At 43.8% G+C, this 17,799-nt stretch overlaps 1 protein-coding gene across 1 annotated transcript in view; it reads right to left on the reverse strand.

Moving 5' to 3' along the window:
* SRD5A2 (steroid 5 alpha-reductase 2) overlaps positions 1-16,727 on the reverse strand; it is a gene marked incomplete at both ends in the record, with an annotated part of 30,888 nt that extends 14,161 nt beyond the window's left edge. The window contains one exon of the mRNA XM_080921759.1: positions 16,447-16,727. Within this exon, the coding sequence (XP_080777885.1) occupies positions 16,447-16,727 (281 nt within the window). The remainder of the gene's footprint in view (positions 1-16,446) is intronic.
* Positions 16,728-17,799: the final 1,072 nt, after the last annotated feature.

A 17,799-nucleotide genomic window follows, 5' to 3' on the forward strand; every position in this document is an offset into this window, starting at 1 on the left:
TTATATGATATGATATTATGTTATCTTATATGATATGATGGTATGATATGATATGATGTTATGTAATATATGATATGTTATGTGATATGACAAGATATGACATAATATGATATGACATGATATGATGATGTTAAGTTATATAATATGATATGATGGTATGATGATGTACAATATAATGTTATGTCATATTATATGATGTTATGTCATATTATATGATGTTATATCATATGATATGATGTTATGTCATATGATATGATATGATGTGATATGATGTTATGTTATATGATATGGTATGATATGATGTGATATGATATGATGTTATATTATATTGTGTTATATACACATGTACTGTCACATGTGAGTGACTGGCACGGTCATGGCTGCAGTTAAGTTAGTGTGAGATCTGTTCTATCAAAGGCCTAACTACAGGTTTATTTCTTCAAGAGACCAGGCACTTCAGATTATGGTGACTCTCTTAAAAGGACATTTCTGTGAGCCACATTCATCAAAGAGCCAGAAACTTGTCTGGAAACCTTGTATGTGGGAAACTGCCTCCCTTAGGTTCATATGTTGATAATGTTTTAGAGATGAAACTTAAGTTAGGGATGTAATCCATCTACTCGTGGGTCAACAGGCTATTGAAGGGCTGACTGTTGTAAAAGCAACATTTCTGGTAAATGTGTACTATCTTGCCATGTGATGCCTCTCTGACGCGTCATAATGCAGAAAGGAGGCCCTCACCTCATCCCTTCTCCAAAACACTACCAACATATGAACCTGAAGGATGCCATTTCCCCACATATGATACAGACACCAATGCCACAGCCTTGAACTTCCTGGGCCCTAGCACTGTAGTCTAAAGAAACCTCTATATTTTATACATGACCAGGTCTCAGGTATTTTGTTATAGCAACAGAGGATGAACTAAGACAACTGATACTTGACTTTGCAAATTTCATATTTACTTACACACACACACATGCACACACCACTCATCTGACCATTTGCAGACAATAAAGAGAGTCAAAGTCTGGAGACTATGGCAGAAATCACAGTTGCACTTTAGATAAGGAATTCTGTCTTCAAACCTGGAAGTCTGCTCTCAGATCTCATTGACAAGCCTAACAAAAGCACTGAGGTTGAGGTCAGAAAACCAGTTTGGCCTTACCTAAAAAAGGGTTTCATTCCTTCCCTGTGGCCTCCCAAGATCGCTGTGAGGTCAAAGTTGAGGTGTACTACAGTGACAAAGTACTTGCATAGCACGCTCAGCGCATTAAACTCTATCTCCAGCACCACAAAAACCATCCAATCTACAGAGTTAGCCAGCCACTCGAGCTGTCACATGATTGAGGAACAGCACACACATTCATTGCCTTACACACAAATCTAACTTTTAGACTCAAACAGCCAGGAAGTCCCACAAGTCCCCACTTCTTACATTTTCACTCTCTTGGCAAACACTATCAACCCCGGGGGAACACAGAGGCTGCCCTGCTGAACCTTCACACCAAGTTCTGGATCACAGGGACCTTGAATGCTGTGTTCAGAGCAGCTGAAGAAGAAACATCTACTCTCTGAGATCATAGACTGCCTCCTTACTTCAAATCTAAACAGTACAGACTCTGGCCCCTAAGTCCCCTACAGCACCCCCTCTCTATGTTCAAGCACAACAGTGACCACACTCATTTCCAGAAATAAAAATCACCAGCTCGGGGCTGGAGAGATGGCTCAGTGATTGAGAGCAATCACTACTCTTCCAGAGGTCCTGAGTTCAATTCCCAGCACCGATGTGGCAACTCACAACTGTCTGATGCCTTCCATCTTCCATGTGCAGATGTACATGAAGACAAAAGTGCCCATATACATAAAATACATAAATAAATAGATCTTTTAAAAATCACCACCTCTGCTCTCATGTCCATCAAAATGCTAAAGAAGGATGAGAAGGGTAGAGCTCTAACCCAGGATGCCTGCATGGCTTCTATGCGCAGGGAGTTTTCCTCCTAGGGAGAATGAAAATCAAATAGAGCAAGCCTGAAGGTAAGGCTCTGAGAGATCTTGGGCAGGTGCCTTAAGCACTCACTTCTCCCCAGACTCCCATTCTTGAGAGCTTCAGGGACCTAACTTAGAGGGAAAATGTCTAGAAAGCCAGCAAAAAATTATGTTTTTAAAAAAGTAATTGCCTCTTAACAGTGAGGTCTTGTCCCCTAAATGAGACAAAATGAGTCTAAATGCTCAGCTTGTGATGCTTCCAAAGTAAAACATGAATCCAACCCAAGCTTATGGCCTCCTAAATCAATAATCCTTGTTTCTTGACCAAAGGGACGTGTCAGAGCAAGCTATCCACAGTAACAAAGTGCCAGAGGTTTGAGATGATAGAAGCCCCTTGGTTGTTCACACACAGCACTGCTGGTGTACAGCAGTGAGGGTGTGTTGTGCAGCCATTCAGGACCCAGGCCCTTCCGGGAGTCTTTGGTGTGTAGATGAGCAAAAACAAGCAAATGTAGGTGAATGTGCAGGTTTTATTGAGGAATGGCTCTTCAGAATAGAGTACTATATATTATTCCCACCCTCTTCCCTTCATCTCCACACAACCATGGGGGAAATGGAAAATACAGCCCACCCGTTTTCTCAGTGGGAAAAGGAAAAGAAATTCATAAACATAGAGACTGGTAAGAAGTCAGAAATCTTAGAGAAAAAATATGGCTTGGCTTTGGGAAAATTCAAAGCAGTGTTTGTCTCCATGTAGGAAAAAACAAAAGATATAAAATGCTTAAGAGAAAGGGAAAAGAGTCTGCTGGTTCACAAACTGCAAGTCAACACCAGGGAGTTGGACACAATTTTCACTTCAGCTCTGTATGACTGGTGCTATTTATCAACCTGACAAGAATCTAGAATTCCATGGAGGATGGGTCTTTATCATGCCTATGAGAAATTATCTTGACTACATTAACTGACGTGGAAAGATTCATCTCGTGTGGTCAACACCATTCCCTGAGCTGGGACCCCCAGACCATATAGAGAAAGAGAGCTGGGTATTAGCGGGGATGCATTTATTATTCCGTACTTCCTGCCTGTGAATGTGATGCTACTTCAAGCTCCCACTGCTCTGACTACCTGTGATCAATTGTACCCTGGAACAAGAAGCCAGAATAAATCAAACACTTCTCCCTCAAGTTACTTTGTCAGTGTATTTTATCTGAAACTTTTATTATCATTTTGTGTGTATGGGTATATGCCTTAGTTAGGGTTTTGCTGCTGTGAACAGACACCATGACTAAGGCAACTCTTATAAAAGACAACACTTAACTGGGGATGACTTACAGGTTCAGAGGTTCAGAGATTCGGTCCATTATCATCAAGGCAGGAACATGGCAGTATCCAGGCAGGCATGGCGCAGGAGAAGCTGAGAGTTCTACATCTTCATCTGAAGGCTGCTAGCAGAATACTGGCTTCTATAGCAACTAGGATGAGAGTCTCATTGCCCACACCCACAAGGCCACACCTCATACAAGGCCACACTTGTTAATAGCGCCACTCCCTGAGTCAAACATATACAAACCATGTGCATGTATACAGGTGCACCATCTACATGCATGGCCCACAGAGGCCAGAAGAGGGCATCAGATTCCCTGGAACTAGAGTTTTACATGTTGGGAGCTGATGTGTGGGTCCTGGGGATTGAACCTAGGTCCTCTAAAGGACAGCTATTGCTCTTAGTCACTGAGTCATCTCTCTACGCTGAGTAGTTTTGTCACACCAATAGGAGAAGAGACTAGAATAACATCCTCTGAACCTACCCTTTGTGTCGTTTCCATGATCTGGAACCATGCTGCTGATGTCAATTTTAATTATTTTGTGCTCATTCGGGTAGAGGCTGATAAGTATTCTGTAAACATGCAGCTTTCTGTCGCTGCTAAGTAAATGTTCACTGGAGGTGGAGGGAGGAGATGACACTCTCATTGGAAAGGGTTAACTGGAAGTGCAGGTCCAAATTAAACCCAAAGGAAAAAATTAGAAATAACACATCTTGTGTCTACCAACTCATATTTAACTAAATCTTCTTCAAATATAAGTGCTATTGCTAAGATTATCAAGCCAACTGAAGGCTCTTCACTATATGAAATTTGAGACTTGATTGTCAATCAAAATAAATTCAAATTTTGCAAATATGTAGAAAGCTTCCCAGGGTTGCCCTTAGCTGTTCTATGTGGTGATCTCCTGTCTTTGCCATTCACTGTCCCATTCCCCTGGTTCCCTCTTTGCAGCAGCCCACATCTGTGACCTCTATGACATTTTCTCCTCTATTGCCTCTGTCCCCATAAAAGCAAGTCCTGGCAAGGTCACCCGGTGTCATATTTCCAGACCAAGGTCAGAGTTTCAGGCCTCTGCAGGCTGGGCAGACCCATCACCCCCTTGGTCGGAAGCAGTGCCAGCAAGCACACCACTAGTCCTTGGTTCTGCTTTGCTGATCTGTCCTGGTTTTCCTTTGTGGGTTTCTTCTCAACCCCTTGTCCTCCAAATAATGATGTCCTAGGTCTCGACGTTTCCTACTTCATTAACCACTGTCTGTAAGATGGCATCTCCTCAGATAATGTTAAGTAGTGTCACTGTACTCTGACTGTGGTTCACCCTTAGTCTCCATGCATAGCACTGGAGATGTCTTCAGGTTTTTAGGAATGTGCTTAGGTTATGAGTGCTCTACCCTAGTGAATCGATAGACCCCGTACTGAACAGTTAACAGGAGTGGCTGCTTGCTCTTGCCTGTCTAAGTCAGAACATGTGGAAACTCTACAAGAAGGTCCTCATTAAATGCCACTGCCTTGATGCTGAATCCCCCAGCCTGAGGAACTGTGAGAGCTAAATTCTCACTCCTCACAAAGTGCCCACTGCTGTCATAGAAGCATGAGCATACTAAGACAGGCTTGGCTAGATAGCTCAATCACTCATAGACCTGTCACAGACACTCCCTGCTACAGTCTCACTTCATGGATGTCCTGAGGATTTCAGTGTTAACACCCCCCACTCTCTCCAAACCTGTGCTTCCTCATGGCTTTCTCATCCCAGGAAATTGCTAGTTGGTTCTCCCTATTCCAGTCTAAAGATCTCTCCCTCTCTGTCTTCCCTCCTCCCTCCTCCGGCCCCCTTCCCCTCCTTCCACATACACACACCTCCTTCTCTTCTCCCCCTCCCTTCTCCTCCCTCCCTTTCCCTCTCCATTTTTACCTCCCTACTCCCTTCCTTAATCCCTCCTTCTCCCTCTTCCCCTACAGTCTCCCCCTTTCTCACCCAGAGACCAAGAAAAAGAAAATAAGTATGTAACCTCACTCCTATTCAACAACAAAATTCAGAGAAAATTCTCCCACCTCACCACTAAGCTAGGAAAAGCACCTTAAGCCTGTCAAGTTATCAGAGAGGGCTAAGAGGGAGCCAGAACTTTACATTTTTCCATATTCTTTCAGCACAAGGTAAGATATTGTGGGGTCTGTACATCCTGACTCTAATCCTCCTCCTAGTCTGAGTGGTATTTAGAGATGGTTGAGTGGAGAATGGAAATATTCCCCAACCCTCAGCCTTACTGGGGCTGTTCACTCCTACAAGCTGGGAGAGGCACCTGGGAGGAGAAGGAAACACAGAGTTGCCAGCCAGGCAGTTGTCTGTGGAGGGCAAGTGTGGATCCAGAACTCCCACCTCCTGCAACGGTAACAAGGAGTTTCCACATTAAGATAACCTGCCCTGCTGTACACAAGGCAGAGAGGGGTGACACCCCCACATCCTTAGCTAGATCAGCTGTCAGGAGACATTGACACAAAATCCTGACACAAGCTACTCACCTGAGAGAGCCTCAGTTTTAAAAAAATCTTCATAAAGTCAGGCTTACACAAGGTTGTAGTTTATTTTCTTAGGTAGGGATTGATGGGAAAGGGCCCAGCCCAGTATGGATGAGTTCTATAAGAAAGCATGCCAAGCAAGCCATGGGGAGCAAGCCAGTGAGCAGCACCCAACCATGGCCTCTGCATCAGCTCCAGCTTCCAGGTTCATGCTCTGGTTCAGTTCCTGTCCTGACTTCCTTCAATGATGAACAGTGATATGGAAGTGTAAGCCAGGTAAACCCTTTCCTCCCTGAGTTGTTTTGGTCATGGTGGGTTTTGTCACAGTAACAGTAACTGTAACTAAGACAGGGGTTAAGCACACTGGCTACTCTTGCAGAGGATGTAGATTTGATTCACAGTAACCACATGGGAAAGCACAACCATCTGCAAGTCCAGTGCTCAGGGATCAGACTCCCTCTTCTGTGCAGGCACAACACATGCAAGTGGCATACGAGTATGTGAATATAAATAAAAATTAAAAATAACTAAATAAAACAAGTAACAAATTCGAACAAGGACACAGAGAAAAAAAGTCTCATTTACTGCTAATGGGGATGCAAAGAGATGAAGGTACTCTGAGAATAAGTATGGAAGGTCCTTAAAAAATAGTAAAAATTTAACTACTACATGATCCCTTTAATCACTCTTCGGGGTGCAGTCTAAGGAACAGTACCACACTGCAAACCAAAGATATTGTAGCATTGTTCACAATAAGCATTGTGGAACCAGTTCTGGTGTCCATTAGGGATGAAGGAATTTTGAAAATGTGGTATATTATATGCACAATGGAGTTTTGTTCTGACATAAAGAAAAATGAAATTATGTCACTTGCAAGAAAATGAATGCATTGGATATGAGCACATTAAATGGAAGAAACAAGACTCAGACTGATGGATTATGATATGTTCTCTTTCCTGTGTGGGTTCTAGATTTTACATAGATACATCCAATTCATATACATACACACATACATGTATGCATGATATAAGGGTAGAAAGACCTTGTGGAGAAGGAAGAGAACTAGGAGGAGGTGGTAAGGAAAAAAAGAGAAGCGTGGGATTGTACACAGCCAAATACAGATACAACTAAGCAAAAGGTCTTCATGAAGTTTGCCAGCATGCATGCAGAACACACCAGTAAAAATTACAAAGAAGAAATATTATTGTAGAGTGCACTTGTGCTAATCAAAGGGCATAGCCTTCAAAGATGGCTGTGCCTCAGTGTGGTGCCTTTATACATCTAATCTTCATTCCATTGTTCACTTGAATAACAACTTTTAAAAAAGAATAAGAAAAGGCATATTGACATTTCTGGGACAGACTTTGTTGAGTGAAAGTTTCAGACCAGTTTGTCATCACTGGAATCTCCTACCCTATAGCTCCTGCTCTACGGCCCTGTATTCACCTTGTCACCCATGGCTACATGAAGCATAGGACTCATGTAAAGGAAATCAGTCTTTTGTCACCTGTAGAGACAAACAAGATGGGACCCAAAGTTGCACATTGAGATGAGAATAGATGAAGAAACAGAGTTAAGGAACTGGAGAGATTTCTCAAAGCATTTGCTGCTCCCCTAGAAGACTCAATATGGGTTCCCTGCACCTGTAATTCCAGTTCTGGGAGATCTGCTGCCACCTTGTGGTTCCTGTGAGTACCTGCATACACTTGGCACACACACACACACACACACACACACACACACACACACACACACACACACACTAAAGAATTTTTAAAGAAATAAAAGGAAGAAATATAAGGAAAAATAGTAGATGCCATGGGAAACTGATGCTCTGTTCAGAAATACAAGCAATGGGCTTAGAAGTGATATGAATATAAGCAGAAATCACTTAAACCCACCTATCAGCCAGTTCTAAAGATGGTCAAATTAGCAAAGATGAATTATAAACCTTACTGGAGATGCTTCTGCTTCCAGTAAATTTTGAGTAATGTGAAATGGATTTATTTTCTAGACTGTAAATAAGCAAGACAGATTATATGAAACAAAAAGCATTAGGCAATCAGAGACAGTGTCTTCAATTATTTTCCCACTAGTGTGGTACAGTAGTCTTTCAAAAGCACCTTAATGGAGAACATAGCTATTGTGTCTTGGTTCCAGGTAATAGTGCATCAGAGCTGTAAAGTCACAGAGACAGATAGCAACAAATGTACACATACTAGTGCTCAGATTATTTTCTCCATTGACTTATACAATGCCTAGAGAATGGTACCATCAACAGGGGGCAGGTCCTCCCATCTCAGTTAAGATAATCAAGATAACCCCCAATGACATGATCATTGTATCATTGTATGTCCACCTCCCAGTTGATTCTACATCTTTCTTAGCTGACAATGAACCATAACATACAGGGATCTCTGAGAAACAGAGAACAAATTATGTGAGCTTTACAACTAGCCTAGATTGCTGTTTTTAGAGAACTTCTAGACTAAAGCACAAGCAAGACTCTTGAGTCATGAAGTCAAGATCGTATAACTCTCATTACAGAGTACTGAAGAGAGAGAGACAGAGTACTGAAGAGGTTGTTCTTTGGGTAATCAGCTCATGAGTGAATTTGTGTAAGAAAAGAACCACCCCCCCAAATTTAAGAACAATATCCAGTACTTATATTTGACCAGTAACAGGGTCCATTTTCACCAGCCAGATAGAAAACTCATAATCCATGAGACACTGCTAGACTGCTCAAAAAGGTCCATTTTAGAGAATACTAATCAACCCTCGAGAGACCAGCTCTCTAGCTTGTACCAAATTGACAATAATAGTAGTAGTGGTGGAAGAAAAATAAGAAGAAGAAGAAGAGAAGGAGGAAGGAGGAGGAGGAGGGGGAGGAGGAGGAGAAGGAAAAGAAGGAGAAAAAGAAAAGGAGGAGGAGAAGAAGAGGAGTAGGGGGAAGAAGGAGAAGGAGAAGGAGAAGAAGAAGAAGAAGAAGAAAAAAAGAAGAAGGGGGAGGAGGAGGAGGAGGAGGAGAAGGAGAAGGAGGAGAAGGAGAAGGAGAAGGAGAAGGAGGAGAAGGAGAAGGAGAAGGAGAAGGAGAAGAAGAAGAAGAAGAAGAAGAAGAAGAAGAAGAAGAAGAAGAAGAAGAAGAAGAAGAAGAAGAAGAAGAAGAAGAAGAAGAAGAAGAAGAAGAAGAAGAAGAAGAAGAAGAAGAAGAACCAGTGCACTTATAGTTGGTTCTGATTGTAGAACAGTTAAATGACAAGATTTTTTTTATTTTGAGAGATATCTCCCTTTAACATTTCTCTTCAGTTCAGCTCTCTCTCTCTCTCTCTCTCTCTCTCTCTCTCTCTCTCTCTCTCTCTCTCTCTCTCTCTGTCTGTCTGTCTCTCTCTCTCTGTCTCTCTCTCTCTCTCTCTCTCTCTCTCTCTCTGTCTCTCTCTCTCTCTCTCTCTCTCTCTCTCTCTCTCTCTCTGTCTCTCTCTCTCTCTCTCTCTCTCTCTCTCTCTCTCTCTCTCTCTCTCTCTGCTCTTCCCCAAAGTGAATTTTTTTCAGATCCTGTTAAACATTAGTTTTTATAGAAAAATTAAATAAGTTTCAGTAACATGGGTTTCAAGTGTTTATTTCAAGTATCAATTTAGGCATATTTGGTATGAATTCACTCAAACTACACAATCTGAGGTTGTAAATGTGCAAATATCTATGATACTATGTCACAACAAATACACCCGTCACTACCAAGAGACCCTTCCTTCCTCTGTATCTTCAGGAAGCCACTGGGCATCTCTTATGTTACATGTGCTATTTGAACTTTATAAAAATAGTATAATAAAGCATGCATTCTTTTGGGCTTGGTTTCTTTTACCTACAATTATTTTGCCCCCTTTCCACACAGAAGCATGTGCCAATGTTTCATTCATTTTATTTCTTGAGTAATGCTTCATTATATATTTATGCCACAGTTTATTACTTTCACCTATTGACCAACATTTGAATTATTTCCAGTGTAGAGATTCCCCCAGAGGAAACATTGCAAACATTTTTACATGGGTCTTTCTATGAGTACATGCTTTCTATGAGTAAATAACCTTAAAGTTTAGCAAGAAGACAAATAAGTATATTACTATTTAGATTTGTTTATTAAATATATAACTGTAGGCATGTAGAGGGCCTTCCCTGAGAGATGGGCACACAGAACAGGCAACTTGGGAAGCACAGAAACCCAGTTACCTGTTTAAAAGGTGGGGAGAAAAACAGGGAAGTAGAGGCTCTTCAAGTGGTTTGTGCCTAAAAAACAAGTACCCCATTTTGTTCAAAGTCCCCTGTTTTGTAACAAAGGGTCAGCCTAGGCTATGTGCATTATACACAATGGAACTATTGTGAAAATGGAAGAGTTTTGAAAACGGCCTAGAGCCTGACATGAGGCTTGAACTAGCTAGTAGGTGATAAAATTAGAATTAAAAAGTAAAAAGTTGTCCAAGACTGTGTGCATGGGGTGCAAGGTGGTTCTCAGCCAGGGTCACCAGATGGGACCCCTTTTGTGACAGAATATCACATTTCCGCCCACAGATCTGGTCAGGGAGCATCCTTGAGGGAGCAGCTCAAGCACTTGCCTTCCCAGGGCCCCTCACTCTCCCACTGCTCTGCAGGAACTCACTGAGGAGTAGCAGAAGTAAGAACAGAGTGAGATGACCTGTGTAAATCATTAACATGGTGCCCAGAACACCCAGAGCCCAGTAAATAGTGGCTTCTCCTCGCCCCACCCCCATAAACCAAATGGAAGGCAAATTGCACTATTGGCCCTAATTCAGAGGTTTTTAACTTTTAGAGCTCCTGTGTTGGGCTGGGTATCATTAGAGGCTACTGGGTTGAGAACAGAAATGTTGGAAACATCTTAAGTCTGGGCTTGAAGCTCCGCCCTCCTACCCTACCCCTACACAACTAATCTACAGAAACAAGTTGCCACATCCTGGCAAAGCTAAGATCGAAAAAGCCTGTGTATCCTCTGCAATAACAACAAGACAAAACAAATGTATACTCCCCTCTCCAGCTGCCCTTGGCCCATTCCTGCAGAGAAGGACAAGTGAGTCACTCGGGCTGGCCAGTGGGAGATCAGGATCTCCCAAAGCACAGTCTGAGCCCTTCTGTTTTCCCAGAGGAAGTTGTTCAGCCATGGTTGCTGCTGGAAGTCTAAAGACACAGTCAGAAGATCCCTGGTTCCTATTTGTTCCCTTTCCCCAAACCTGCTTTGTCAGGAAGAAGTGTGCTGGACTGTCCCTTACTGCTCAACCCGTGCTTCTGTCTGGTAGGGGACAGTGGAGCTGTTTGGGACCCCCTCAAACACCACCCACAATCTACTCAAACACAGATAGCACCCCCCATCAGACCCTTTCATACTGATGTTGATTGCATATTGAAGTTGCTACCACCCAAATTTCCACCCAGAAATAGTGGCATACACTGAGAGCCCTCGCCTGTTTTTTTCCAGGAGGTAAGCACCCAGCACTGTAGTTCTGTCTGACTATCATAAGACATAGCATGCACTGGGACATTCAAGGTTCTGGTCCTGTAACTTAGTACCTGTTACCTCCATGCATCTGGGTCCCTGTTTACCATCTTTACTTGTTCTTTTTCAGTGACCTAAGTTAGATTCAACAAGGGTGAGGAGCTGGTCCTTTTACCATGTATACAAGCGAGTTGAGAACTCCATGGCTTGCTTACATTTTGGTAAACATAGCTGTATATTTCTTCAGCTGTAGTTATGATGTCATCCCTTTTAAAGGGAAAACCTCCAGGAACCATGGTCTCTCCTGCAAGCATTCACATACAGGACCTGAACCCAAGAATTCTCAGAAAATGACGTTTACTACCAAGTCTCTAAATAAATGTATCAGGTGCTTTCTTAAACTCACCCAATGCTTTGCTATAGAATTCAACCAAACGTTACTATAGAATTACCAAGGTGCTGAATGTAAACCTACACTTCCCACTGTTTACTTAAAGGTTGCTAAAGTGTTGTCCAAGGGCCAACTCTGGGCCACTACCTGGTTTTGCGGAGTTTTACTGGGACACAAGCACACATATGCTCACATAATATCTACCTTGGCTGCTTTTTGATCTATCCCACACAGGGGCATCTATTGCAACAGAGGAACCAAACAGATGCAAAACCTAAGACAATTCCGATCTGACTTTCAAATTCGCTGTGGCCAGGAATGGCCAGCAATAGTCACAGCCCTCAAGAGGCCGAGTCAGAAGTGTGGGTTACCTTCAGATTCTGTCTGAACAGAAATAAAAATGAAGTCTCATTCTAAAAATTCTTTCGATGAATGTTAATTGGGAAACATTACATGTTATGAATGTCCTCAGCACATAACCACACACACGCTTATCTCATGTTAAATCTCTTTAATCTGAAAGAGCAGAAACTTGTCTGTTATCATTAGCGTAGGCATTAATGGTCACTGATTCTCAGCCTGTGACTGGTCTCCTTATGCTGCCTGTTTCTGAATATCTGAAAACATCTGCTCCTCACAGTTGACAAGTGACATGGCCAGGGGGACTTGGGTCAGAACCTCACTTGGTTGCTCAGTAGCTCGACCCTGGTGCACAGCTGTTGTAAAATGTAAACGTTAGAAAGGAGAGGCAGGTGGTGTGAGAGTTGTTGAGATGAGGACTAAGTCTTAATCAGATAGGTTTTAATCCATGTGCCAAGGGCCTTCGGGAAGAATCAGAATAGGGTCACAGGCAAGCAGTGGTTTAGTAGCAGCTTCTTGAAAGAAACAATGTCTAGCCTCAAATAATCAAGAGGATTTGTGCTCCTGGAGAATCAGTGGAAAAAGCAACAAGGCTTTTATAAAGGCTGCCATCTTACTTAGCTGATTGGGAAACACTTTTGTATTTCTCAGAATTCTGAGAATTCTAATGTGTACATTTCCCAGCCAGCCTCCAACCATTATTACTGTTTTGTTTGTTTTACTCTGAGACAGGGTAACTCCGCAGCCCTGGCTGACCTCAACCAAATCAGAATGGTCTTAAACACCAAGAGATCTTCACACTTCTGCCTCCCAAATGCTAAGATTAAAGGCATGTGCCATCTTACCCAGCCCCTTCTAACCTTTTTAGGGGGAGATCTTGTCTCTTTTTAAGTCACTGCATTCTTATTAAGGTCACCAGCAATTCTTCAAAAGGACACCAACCGTGACAGGCACGTTAATGTAGTGCTGACTACAGTGCAGGAGACCACATATTCTTGAGGAAGAGAATATCAAAAAAGAATTTAGACAGAGCCGTTCTAGGGTTGGCATGGAGGTCAGCAAGAGGTGAGACAACTCTGCTCAAAATCCGTTTGGCAGTGGCTCGGCAGCAACCATTTCCAGGTGGCTAAATAGCCACCACAATGGACTCTGGAAAAAGTGATGGCAGTTGACCTGGTCATGCAACTTCAGCGATAATGATTCCTGAGTGGTTGCCAGCAGTCCCACAATGCCGTGTGCTATTGCCGGTCAGTGGGGTTCATTCAGCCATTCAGTACCCACTGTGTACCAGCACTGTGGTCCAGGAGCACAGCATGCAAGAGCATGACACAAAAGAAAACTAAGAGCTTGTCTCTGTGGGATTTATTCTAATGTTCTAAATGTATTCTAATTTATTCCCTTATACTAAGGGAAGTGGACTGAGCTTTAACATCCACACCATAGAATAGTTTATGGTACTGAACCGTCCCCAAGGGACACTGCATAAGGACTTGAACCAAACCTGAGCCTTTCATCCTCCTGAGAACTTCATTTTCATTTCCAAACCACAGAATCCTGAATCCTCTGGGAATATTTGTACCAGGAGCCTAAAGAACCTTCACAGAGCTAACTTCTGAAATTCTTTTCTTTCCCCCTTCAGTGCTTCGATTTGAATTCAGAACTTCACAAATTCTAAGCAGGAGCTCAATGACAAAATTAGCTTCTGGAATGAATTTCAGTGGAAAATGCACAGCTTTTTTAAATCATCTAACCTATCTACAAAGAGTCAAGTTAGTGGTACAGCTCTCAGTGGGTAGATAGGTAAACCATGGCTTTAACCTGAGGTTAGCTACAAAACAGCCGCTAGGAAAATATGCTCAAAGGATGGGTAATTATGTAGAAAGATACATATTGTAAAATGTTATCAAGTCCCCAAAGATGGGTCAGCAGGTAAAAATGCTTGCAGCATTAGCCTGACACCCTGAGTTTGGATCTTATGAACCCTCATAAAAAGCCAATGCAGTAGTATCTGTAATTCAGACACCAACCCTAAGATAAGGTCAGGAAGAATTGCTTACAAGTTCTTGGCTCAGCTAGCCTGGAGTACATGCCTTGCAAGAAACACACCATTGATTACAAAATTCCCAAAATGTTGATCAGGCAGAACTGTATATTTCAACACAAGAAGCTTATATGAAAAATTGCTAACACTTATAAAGGATGACAGACATGTTTTGATACATGAATAACATACTTACATATTAAAAGTACATTTCTATCACTGTGGTGAGAGTCAAACTCTGGTTCTCCAAACCACTGTGTGGCTCGGGCAACTTACTGAACACAGCCTGCCGATTGTTCCAATACCCCATCTGCGGAACGGAGGTGATTGCAGTCCCTACCTAACAGGTTGGGGTAAGGATAATACCTACATCATGTGAAATGTTTGCTGCAGAGTCTAACATCTAGGAAGCACTCAGAGCACCAGCACAGGAAGGGTTCAGAGGCCTCAGAAAAAGAGCTGAAACATGGGTAGCAAAGTCCCCAAAGGTCACATCCTGTTGCGTGAGAGACAAGTAAGTTAGGGAGCAAATCTGTCTCTGACAGAATTGTTCCCCAAACTCTTTACTAATGCCTTTAAGGTTCCCCCGAAGTGAAGGACAACATGCACGTGTTTGTTTTACAATTACGTCCCCATTTGTTTTAAAGGGCACTGGTAATATTTTTCTTGCACAAAATGCCTTTGGGCTTCTTCTTAATCTAAAAATTATGATCTTAGGATTGTCAGAAAACATGCATCATTTTTCTATATGAAATGGCCTTATTTAAAAAAAAAAGACTCTAACCAGGCTGTAGTCAGCACAGGCCTTCAATACCAGCATTCTAGAGGCAGAGACAGGAGTGCCTACTTTGTCAATCCCAGGTCAGTAAGGGCTACATAGTAAAACCCTGCCTAAAAACAAAAGTGTCTGTAAAGCTGACAGTAGTTTATTTGGAGACAAGAATAGATGTCCATACATTTTCTTGTCAAATCTCCATTTCCAAACAAGCAAAATCAAATGCTTTGTCTTTTATTTTCTGCACCCAGGATCCTTCTTTCTGTCCATCTGTATCAAATAAGATAACTACCCTGAGACTTTGGACACAAGAGACTTTTTGTAATTATTTATTGGAAAAGTGTAAATGTATTACTACTTGCCAATACTTACCTTTTTAGACAAATGAGAATTTCATATTAATACTGCATGGTTACTAAATATGAACCAATTAAGATCCTCTGGATGGGGGCTAAGAAAGTCATGTTGAAATCTGTATTTCTGGCCCCTCCTTTACTAGAAATGGTGTGTTAGTTGGGAGAAAAATCTGCCTTAGGTCCCTGTAGGCTTTTTAACTTTAAGTCTAACTTCTCACCTAATTTAACCTGATCTTCTGACCTGAGGAACTCTCTGCTCCAGATAGCACAGCCAGCATCTGGCAGCCCTTCCCTGATCAATTTCCCTGTTAGTTACCTATCTGGAGACCTGGAACCAAAGGTAAATATTCGGAACTGGCTGGTAACCCTGCTGGCACCTTTTTCGAAATTACATAACCTTTCTTAGCCTTGGTTTTTTTTACTGTCCTTTTTAAGTGAAGCCAAACAAGAGGACAGCCACTAAAGGGTGGCAGGTGCCTCAGCAGTCCTCCTACTTCCCCGGGGTCTCCTGGAGATTGCGCAGTTCTTAGACTCTCAGCATCTCTTTGATCATCTTCCTGTCTTTTCCTCCCACACCCGAAAGGCGAGATTCTGAACTCGGAAGTTTTCATCTAGAACACTTGTGCTCTCAGTCGGCTTTACCTGGCTCACTTTTAAGTCCTGAAGGACTTGGAAAGGTAAATCAGGTGTCAGTGGGCTCAGTTTCTTTGGGATCTTTTCTAAGCAGAATCCCCATTGTATCCTGTGCTCTAGGGATGGGAGGTGGACTCTGCCCACTTCCTTCCTCAGTCACACAAAGACCAAATTGATCGAAAGAACTTCTGAGAGTTCCAGAGTATCGCCTCCCCAAGACCCCGGAACCAAGGAGACCTAGCATTAAGAGAAAAAGGTGAGGTCTAGAGACAGGGCAGGCACTTGCGAGAGGGAAGGATCCTAGCCAATTGCTCCTGCCCAAACTGAATTCCCCAGCTTCACCCAGCCACCCTCGCAGCCACCTAAAGCATCAAGGGGTGCCCAAGGGACCCTGAAGGAATCTCCGGTCCAGCTGGTGCTTCCCAGCGCTAGGGATTCCAGCCTAGAATGTCAAACCTGCCTCACTCCGCGCTCCTCCCCACTCTTCGCACTGCCCCTCGACGTTAGTCCAGTCGCCTGGGAGAAGCAGCGAGCAGTGCTCTGTGGAGAAAACGCTAACCTGTGGAAGTAATGTGCGGAATAGAGCACCAGCAGCACGTTCCCTGGCGGTCCGAAGAGGGAGCGCGGCTGCCAAGCGAGCATCCCTACCGACACCACAAAAGCCGGCAGCTCCTGCAGGAACCAGGCTATTCGTGCGGGCAGGAGGGAAACTCCCGACGACACACTCTCTCTGTGTTTCCCGTAACTAGCAGGTTTCCCTGAGCACAGGATCAAGGTCCCCATGGTGGCCAATGTGGCGCTACCTGCCAGCACCGGTGCTTGATGGCATACAATCTGCATCTCGCCTGTGTTCACAGATGGTATCTGTCTCCCGCATGGTGGAGAGCGCGGCCCCTTTATGGAGCACCAGACGCCACCCCTTGTCCGCCCCTCGGACAAGGGTTCCCTCCCCCATTCCCACCCCCACCGCACCCCTCCCGAGTGCCTCCCACCTTGGCGCAGCCCGCCCTGGCTCTGCTTAGCAGCCATGCCCATTTTGCCTGGTTCTTTGGGTTGCAGCTGGGACACAGAACCGAAGCTTTTGTAGAGCCAGAAAGTGTTTGGGGGGCCTCCTTCTCCACCTGTGCCCGCTGCCTGTATCGATTTCAGCTCTTGCCCTCCCTAGGTGGCCCTAGGATACCTTATTCCTTGCTCATCAACTTTCAATTCTGTAACTTATGGAATCCAGCAGTAGCCAAAAACCAAAGCAACAGCCGCTTCTCCATCCCTTACACATGCTCAGCGACGTCGCCAGGCAGTGCCCACCATGGATCGCCCTGGCAAAACTTCTCATCTGCCCCAGTTGCCCATGCTTCTCCACTCCCCCCAATTTCTATCCAAATCTGGATCCTTCCTCCAGCCCTGGGTTTGGCATTCTGGTACTTTGAAACCACGCAGCCATTCTTGTGGAACCCCCTCTTCTCTGACACTCTGTGTCCCTGCTAGCTCCGCCATACTATGACCTTCCCTCCACCTCTCAGGCAGGTGCCAGCTTTGAGGGTAAACTCCAAAACTTCCTTTGCCTCTCAGATGCTCAGGTTAGCCCTGAGGCAGCGACACCCCCCCCCACCCCCGCCGCCGCATTCCCAGGCTCCTCCGAAGCTGGCTCATACTCTGCCTAAAGTTTCAGTGATCTTTAGAGAGATACCTTTTCCCAGTTCTGAAGCTCTTGAGCTGAATTCCATAGGATGGTGGGGATGCTCTCTGAACTGCCCAACACAGGGCATTCTGCACACCCGACCAGGTTCTTTTCCGCTTGTTTTTCCCACTCTTCCTCAACTTTCCGACACCCCACACTCACTTCCATCTCCTATCCCTACTGTGCTTCTGCACCATCCCTACTGTGCTTCTACACCGGTCCTGTTTGCTTTTC

Source organism: Micromys minutus (genome assembly GCF_963924665.1).
Source record: "Micromys minutus genome assembly, chromosome: 1".
Lineage (NCBI taxonomy): Eukaryota > Metazoa > Chordata > Mammalia > Rodentia > Muridae > Micromys > Micromys minutus.